This window comes from Nelumbo nucifera, chromosome 2 (assembly GCF_055504915.1).
Source record: "Nelumbo nucifera cultivar China Antique chromosome 2, China Antique-T2T, whole genome shotgun sequence".
NCBI classification, from domain to species: Eukaryota; Viridiplantae; Streptophyta; class Magnoliopsida; order Proteales; family Nelumbonaceae; genus Nelumbo; species Nelumbo nucifera.
The window spans coordinates 10,839,858-10,848,983 of NC_142650.1; the positions used below are offsets into that span (position 1 = coordinate 10,839,858).

At 42.1% G+C, this 9,126-nt stretch overlaps 1 protein-coding gene across 1 annotated transcript; it reads right to left on the reverse strand.

Moving 5' to 3' along the window:
• Nucleotides 1–5,796: 5,796 nt before the first annotated feature.
• On the reverse strand, nt 5,797–8,542 carry LOC104597316 (ammonium transporter 2 member 1-like). Its single transcript, XM_010258790.3, has 4 exons — nt 7,434–8,542; nt 6,904–7,189; nt 6,637–6,740; nt 5,797–6,502 (listed from the first exon to the last, which is right to left on the reverse strand). The coding sequence occupies exons 1-4, from the start codon at nt 8,073–8,075 to the stop codon at nt 6,059–6,061; spliced, it is 1,476 nt and encodes a 491-aa protein (XP_010257092.1). The 5' UTR covers nt 8,076–8,542; the 3' UTR covers nt 5,797–6,058.
• Nucleotides 8,543–9,126: the final 584 nt, after the last annotated feature.

Consider the following 9,126-nt stretch of genomic DNA (forward strand, 5'->3'; position numbering starts at 1 on the left):
TTATAGCAACAAGTTCGTCCAAAGTCAAAAAGATTCAGAAGACTAAGTAGACAAAATGCAAAAGAAAAAGAAGTGGATTTTGTGCATATATGTTGTGTGTATATATAAACCTACTCACTCTTGTTGCAGCCAATTGAAGATGTAAATCATGAGCTGAGCTCTCATTCATGCCAGAATTTGACCCAGTTTTGTTCTTAGACAAGCTTAAGCCAAGGAAAGCGAGATTGGGCTGGCTCGGTTGTCTTGACGTAAATTATACATACAAGATCTATAATTTTCATTACTATTATTTTATTTAGTTTTTTGATGGACTCACTATTTTATTATATTAGTTATGGTTCTGTAAAGAAGGGCTCTATATATCTATCCCGTACCCACCATTTGCTCTCTCTCCTGCGAGCTTGTCTCTCGATCGCTCTTGCGAGTTTCACCTATCTCTGAGTCTCTGTGGTTGAGAAATGGCGGCCCTACAGAAGAAATCTATAGACGACACGCTAGCTGAGTGGATGGACGATATGCTGAAAGAAGACGAAGGGAAGATCCTCGAGGCAAAAGTTGAGGATGTCAAAGGTTCAAGAGACTGGAGGAAACACCTGGATTTTAGAGTGCTATCGAATGAACAGGTCCGTGTTGCAGGGCTACAAGATTATCTAGCGAAAGCTTGGATTCTTAAAGACAACAAAGAAATTTCAGAGTTTGAGATGGATTCTTATCTTGTAAGATGCAAATCTAGAGAGGCTAGGGAATCAATATTCCTTGGTGGACCTTGGAATTTCAATGATGATACTATCATTATTGAGATATGTTTCGATACGCCAGATACTCGGGTATGGGTGTATCGGGCGAATCGATTCTTATTTTTATTATTTTTTGAATTTTTTTTGGCAACTGGTTCAATGGGCTGGTTTAGGATTCTTCCACCCCCTTAACTGGTCAGACCCCTGATACACCCACTATAGGGGCATATTGGAGGGGTCCAGGAACGATACGTATCCGCCGATACGTGTCGAAACTTTAAACCTTGGTTCTATCAAGGTTCAAGTATCAACATGTATCGGCCCATATCAACTGATACGTATCGAGTCGATGACTTCCTGTTCTCGATATGCTCTTATAAGAATTGTATCGGGTCAGACCATGGTTCGGAGGGTAGTCGGGACTTAAATAACCCTTCTGATTTGGTTTTGAAAAAAAAAAAATAAATAAAACATAAAAAAAAGCACCAATATAAATCATGAACCTTGGGTTCTATTGACTGTTGGATTCGACATGGAACTTGCAGCTGAAGTGGGGAAATCTTATGAGCCAAAACTGGAGGAGGCTGAGCTTTGGAGTAAATATATTCGAATCAGAATCCAGATGGATATTTACAATGCATTGGTTAAACAAAAGCGTTGGTTAAACAAACTCCTAAATGGGGAGATAATCGATTTCTTACAGATATTAGAGGCTGCCCAGATTCTGTTTTTTCTGTGGCAGAATTGGTCATCTGATCGAGGCTTGCTCTTTCAAGGCCGATCTGGAGGAGTGTATTGGCAATGAAACCGACGAGGACAAGAAGCAAGCTCTGTCAAGGTACAATATGGCAAAGTTCAAATCAGCCCCCCCGCCCCCACAACGTCCTACAGCACATCTCCACTCTGTATTGGAAACATCTCTCGGTGATGACATCATCATTTCTATTATTATCATTGGAAGATGTTCCCAATATAAAACGGGAATGTGCTGTGGGACGTTATTGGGGGTTGATTTGATCTCTAATATGGCCCGCTACTTGGATGATCTCCAATCCAAAGCAAGCCAATCACACAATCAGAAAAAGAAAAGTTCAAAGAAAATTGACAATCCAAAGTCACCAAGGAGAGAGGAGTTTCGACAGTCAGGAAGGAACTTACGTTGGAAAACTCAGCATTCGGTTTTCGGCATGTGTTCTGATGACAGTAGTGGTGGGACTGACAAAGAAAGTGTTTGGGAGGAATGGAGAACATCAGGGGAAGGCGAAAAGGTGGGGACCAAATCGAGGGGGAATTGGCTGGACTCCCAACTGATAGCAAGGTCCTAGAAAGCAACGGATAGAAAATTTATAATGACTGCAACTTAACCCATGGAGTCTCAAAGAATCATTCAACCTAAAAGCTTAACATGTTAAATGAGGTCCTTAGGTTTTTTATTCTCTTCTCTAACATGACCCCTCACATGAAAGTCCATTGGGCTTGAAGCGTGGACAGTACAGACCCATCCATACATTGTGCTGAAACTTAATTAATTATAATAGGAGTGATGAGTATCGAACACCAGATCCAATTGGTCAAAGTGGCTTTGATACCATCTCAAAGAATCATTGAACCTAAAAACTTAAACTGTTAAGTGAGGTCTTTGAATAGGTTTTTTTATTCTCTAATATGGCGCAATATGGATATTGATTCAACAATATTGGGTGACATGGATAAAGTTGTTGAGCTGGAGGAAAGGGTAACGACAGGAAGAGGAAAACTCCTATAGGCCCAAATGGGCCTGGGTTGGTTACCACTACAGATGAGGATGAACCCCCATGGGCAGCTGTTTGTGGCAACTTTAAGAAAAGAGCAAAGATACAGAAATCACTGGGCGACTTTCACCAAACTTGAGAGTCTTAGCGTGGAACTGTCAAGGTGGCGGGAGTTCCTCGGCAGTTCGACATCTTCAAAAGCTCCCGGCTGATAATAACGGATTTGGAATCCGAAGCTTGTGCCTTGTTGGAAGGTGTTCGACATCTTCCTTGGCGTCTTCAACTTACGATCGCCGATTGCAGAGCTCTTCTTTATAGATTCCCTCTCGATTCAGTGAGTTTTCTTCCTAGGAGCGCTAATCGGGTAAGTCATATATCTTGGCTAATTTTGGTTTTACATGCTCTTAGGATTAACACCTATCGGTGTGTCCTAGTTTTCTCTTTGTTTGTATTGATGCCGATTGCTCTCTGAGCTCCAGTTTACGAATTAGAGCTCATAACAGGCTAAATTTGAGCCTTAATGATCCTGACATAAGAAAGTACCCTGTAGTCTGTACAATTATATGATGGGAGCCTGAGCTTGGCTTAATGGGACTGAGATCAATTAATATTAATTGTTGAGCTCAAATCAAACTCAGTAAAACCTGGTTAATCAACCTCATCCATGCTTCTTTACGTCCAAAACCGAAAACTTGACTCGAATAAAGGTGGAGGCCTGTATTATCGGAGTTGGAATCCCCTACACAAAATTGGGCCAATCACATTTATCCCACATGTCAGGAGGACGTAGTATATCATGATTGGCACAGTAAACAAAACGCAGTATCAAATTAGGAAATATGTGTATAACAGGTATTGACTAAGATCTTCCTACAGCATAAATAGCCAAAAAATGTAAATTAGTTAAGTAAATTGCATTTAATTTTTGGGTAAATTGTTGAAATCTCTCTTAAAGTTTTCTGGTTGTTGCTGAAACCTCTTTTGATATTTGGTAATTGTAATTACTTTCTTTGAACTTTCTAACATAGTTGCAAGTAGACTTCTTTTGTTAAAATCTTCAAAATATCCACGCAATTACTTTTGATCAAAATATTCATTTTTCTATATTTTCTCTTCATATGAATCGTTAGCCCAAACCCTTCCAATCTCTCTTTCTGAAATTGATTTATTTTCCAAATTTCCCCTTCATATCAATCATTCAAATGTAAAGATACAACTTCAAATTCTCTACTTTTTGTTGTTTATAAAGTTTTATTGTTTTTTATATAGCTAAATAATAATTGTATGGATATTTTGGACATTTTGTGCCTCTTTTTAGAAGATTCTAACACGGGGGCCTATTTGCAACTGTCAGAAAGTTCAGGAGGTTTGATTGCAATTACCAAACTTCAGGAAATGTTTTGGCAATGGTTAAAAACTTCAGGGGGGTTTCAGAAATTTACCCTTAGATTTTTTTTTTCCCAAAACTTTTGCTTAGGAGGGCGGTTGAATTGCAACTCGTCAAACAAAGGATTATTGTAGAAAAACTTTTGCATTAATTATAGTTTTCTTTCTTTTGGAAATTGAAATTCATAGAAGGTACACTAGTTCTGGTGTGGTGATGGAGAGAGAAACCAAAATTGGTTTTGGGCCTAACGACTAAAGAGGATGGCCTCTGCATGCATGCTATCCAGAATCCAGTCCACTTGGACAATTTTCAGAAATAAGAATTGGCCGTTAGGCTGTGTTTGGAAATGATGTAAATAAGTTTGAATGCAAATATGTAGAGTGTAAAATGGTTCACATAAATTGCAAAATTGGATTAGTTTTACACTGTCAAATTTACCTTCTTACCAAACAGACTTTTAGCTGTAAGGGATGCAAATATGAATTTCAATAAAACATATGCTTTTCTTTTTTTATCAAAAACCCACTTGAATGTAAATTTACTTCTTTTTTATTGATGTACTTTTACATCTTATTATTAATGTAAATATGCATTGGTCTGTCATTGCTCTAACCCCACTGGATTTACACTCGATTTGCATTGTTTCCAAATGCAGCTTTAATTGTTTAATTGTTTGGATAGGATTAAGAGTTAGGACCATCCACCATCAGCCCTGATCAATGCCGTAAGTCAAAGCTGTGTTGGTTTGTCAGAAATGTTGAATTGAAGAATGAGGAAGAGCTGTTTGGGTTTGTGGGTAATTAAGGCCTCGTGCTTGTTCTTGTATTTTGGGGATGATACAGCTAGCGATGGTTATTATATCCTTTATTCAACTAATTAAGGATCTATGCGTATATCAAATGTATGCAAGCTGATCAGCTGATGAACTGATCTATCTGTATAAAGGGGACAAGGCAAGCCAAGTTGTGACTTGGGACTTGTGCGGGGGTTATTTTATTACCTAAATTCAAAGGAAAGATTAAGGATGCAAGATGTCCGGTCCAAGCCCAAGCCCAACCCAGCCCATTGAATAAATCGCCAGTCCCATATTCCCGGTTAGAGGCTTAGGGGTTAGAGCATTGCTATTTCGCTCATGGCGCGCGGGAGTTGTGCACGAGTAAGGGCCCTGACGCGGATTCCAATTGAGTCTGGATCTTCTATCAATAAAAAAACATTTAAACCTCCTATCAACATGATCTGCATATCAAATTCATGATGAATCCCACTTTTATGGTGGGTCTCAGTCTTATGGTAAAATGTTGGTAGGGGGTTGGAACGTTTTTGTTGGTAGGAGATCCCAATTCATTCCAATTAGGCAAGATGATGCTACACTAGTCAAGCAAGATCAAGGGCAACTCCAAAACTCTATCTCCATGTGTGAAGTGTGGAAAATGGAAATTTCAACAGCTACCGAACCTTCTTATTGTCGGCTCAGGCTCATAGATTCCTGAGAGCAGATCTCTCGCATGTAAGAAGCCAATAATAATACATACGTGTCACCTTGTCATCTAGCGTTGAATCGCCAGACTTTTTAATTCTCAGCTGACAAAACAAAAGAAATTAAATTAAATTCCAAGGAATCTTCAACCTTTTATTCCTCACCTTCTCTTTCTCTTTGCTTTGTCCCATTTGTCTTTTTTTGACCTTGACTTTATTTACATAACAATAAAACATACCTCGGCAGCTCGGCTCCTTGGCATCAACCATCAAGCAGAGTAGAAGACACAGAGACACCGGGAGGCCACCAATTGGACTTAATTAGCTGAAGGTTCAGTCTTTATTTCACCGTCGTTCCCATCAGGATGATACCATCACGCACTCTTAAACCACCCTGATTCCTATAGAACGACGATAACGACGAAGAAGAAGAAGAAGCCGAAGATTGATTTATTGATTGATTAATTGATTCGCATAGTAAGCACCTTCTCATCAATTTCCACCCTGTCCGTAATTCTCACCGATTTTAATTACAGCCTGATGATCGTCTATGTACACATATTCTTAATCTTAAGAAGAAAAAAAAAAAAAAACGAAAGAAAAATGAATAACAGATCGACGAGACGACCTTATAGTTATACGACTCTCACACTGTCTCACAGACGCCTTCGGTCATACCAAAATGACCAATAACCAACAACCAAAACTTACAATTGAATGGTTACACCTCTTGCACCTTTGACATGGTTGGAGAGTTCTGGTTCATCAGAAATGGGATGCGAGGATCCATGCCACCCGTGTCTGTTGGCATCATACTTCTCTCCATCACCCCAAAGTGCGTATGCTTCTTCTCCGTGCACCGCATCGTCTCCTATCACCAGCTGCTCATCCGCCATTCTTAGGGGCACGAAGAACCTTATCCCTAGAAGAATAAGCGTCGTCGACACTATGTTCCACCCGATCACGAACATCGCCGCAACCAATTGCTTCACCAACTGCACCCCTCCTCCTCCACCGTAAAATGCACCCCTCGAGTTGGATACTGGTAAGACCAGCCTGCACAGAACCGGCTCCGCCAATAGCCCTGTCAGGACTCCTCCCAACAGCCCCGCCACCGCGTGCGTGTGGAATACCCCTAGCGTGTCATCCACCTTCATTATTTACAGAACCACCACACCCACCATTACATGTGCACAACTGAAGAAATTTAAAGCCAAAGGAGGTCCATAGTGGGCTCTCTCCCATGAAGAATAAGAAAATCGGAGACCCGGCCATTATTGCGTACCTTCTGTAGGAACGAGGACTTCTTGTGGAGGATCATCATGGTGAACCATGGAACGCTGCCGGACATTATCCCCATCACTATCGCCGCCCACGATTGCACCACCCCTGCACCGACCAATGACGCTCACGGTCAATTCCCATATTTACGATCGTTCCACCGGATTATATATATATATATATCCACCACAACAAAAAACGCAAGCCCTACCCTACGGACAGTCGACACAATACATGATTAATCTAATCGAAGGTTAGGCAAGTTCATTACCTGCTCCCGGAGTGATGCAAACAAGACCGGTCATCATGCCTTGAACGGCTCCGATCACCGAGGGTCTTCCAAAGAAGACAACGTCAAGAGATGTCCATACGAGAAGACTTGTGGCCGCGCATATGTTGGTATTCAGCACAGCAACAGAGGCGGCGATGTTAGCGGCATAAGGGGCACCGCCGTTGAAACCTGACCAACCCATCCACAGTAGCCCAGCCCCGGCGAGCATTAGTAAGACGTTGTTTGGCGAGAACCTCTCTCTATCACTCCTAAGCCTTGGTCCTACCTGCTCACACAAATAGGAATACCTTCTTAGCTCTTAGTTATTACTTATACCTCGTTGCTCGTACAAGGATCAAATGCAAACGGCCCACATGTTGGCGTTGCCGACTCCAAAAAGTTTCAAGACAAAACTTACTGAAACTATGTAATTTGAAAGATAGAAAAACATTGATGAAAAAGGAAAAGAAACCGAAAAAGAACAACTTGGAACAAGAGCCTAATGAGATTCAGTGTTCACGAAGATCTACCCAGTAGGCTGCGGTGAACCCGGCAATTCCCGAAGAGAGGTGGATGACATAACCGCCGGAGTAATCGATGACACCCCAATGGTAGAGAAATCCGCCACCCCAGAGACTAAAAGCACCGACGGTGTAGGAAAAGATAAGCCATAGGGGGACAAAAGCCATCCAGGCCTTAATATTCATGCGACCCAAGACGGACCCAGCTAGTAGGATAAGGGTGATAGCGGCGAATTGGAACTGGAAGTAGACGAGGGAGGCCATGGGGTAGAAGGGCTCGGTCATTGGCGTCTCCTCCGTGCCGTTCTTGTACCTGTGGGTGCTCTCAGGCACAGCAGCTCGGTCGATTAAGAACTTCTGTCCGAGGGAAGGAGCACCCTTGCCCCAGAAAGGGAAGAGCTTATCACCGAAAGCCATACGATAGCCTACTAGTACCCAACATATGAGGGCGGCGGCGTAGGCATAAAGCGCCATGAAGGCCGAATTTACGGCCCATTTCTTCTTAACGATGCTACCATAGAGGATGACGAGGCCCGGCATGCTCTGGAGGCCTACTAGAGTCGCAGCTGTCATCTGCCATGCGTTGTCCCCCTTGTTCAGCCATTCTGGAACCGCCGGCAAGCTCTGTTCGTAAGGACCGGGAATCACCATGGCTGGATCTCAGTCTTCAGTGATATCAGCCCCACCTTTTTATTCGATTCCGTTGAATTTGGTTAGGTAAATTGAAACATAAACAATTCAAGTACCAAGAAAATTCTCCTCTCCAAAGAGGTATGTACGGAGGGAGATGGGAAGGTTCGTTCGAAAACGAAAACGAACAATGAGAGCGTGAGAAAGATCGGTCGCTTTAGTCAGAGAAAGGGAAGAAATGGATGAGGAGGATAGGCCCCCCCAACGAGCGAGGTCAAGTTTGGCAGGCGTATCGCGAATGATCAGAAGAAAGCTATCGTGGATCTCCCTTTCTCATTTTTGAAATCTTCCAAGTGCCAACTACTTTGTATATTTTACATCTTATTCAGCACCCAGCAGCAGAAGAAATTAAATTAAAGAAAAAAAATTGCGGAATGCACCAGTTTTCTTGAGTAGACCCAGCTTGCTTGGGACTGACAACGCAGCTCGTCTCACGAGGACTGGGGAGGCGCAATAATGCAAATGCAGAGGAGGAGGGAACCAGCGACAGCGAGCGCCAGGGTTGGGCGGGCGGGCCTTGGTGGTTCAACCGCATCCGCACAAACCAAAGACGACTAGTTTACTTTGATAATTGATGTATGTTTTCGTAGAAATTACGTTAGAAACCAGAAGCCCAGAAAAAGTATTAGTTACTAATTAATAATAACAAATTAATGACAAGCATACTTCCAGTTCCAGAAGCAGCTCCAGTGGGGGACCAACCAGGAAAGCTCAGATGCCGGCTAACCGTTGGATTGAATCTAGAGTTAATGAGATTCACGCCAATTTTTTAACAAACAAAAATTGAATCTCTGGTTAAGATTCCGACTACTACACGGGCACGGGTGTTGACCTAGGGACTACCGCCTTTTGCCTCTGTTCTTTAACACAATCTATTGCTCAGCGACCAATCAAATTGGTGACTGCGTGGAAAAATGGTAGCCAAACAACATAAATAATAAGCTACCATAAATATATTAGTAAATAGTAATGTTACCAGGTTTGGCACGTTCCATGCATATGAGTGGTGCGA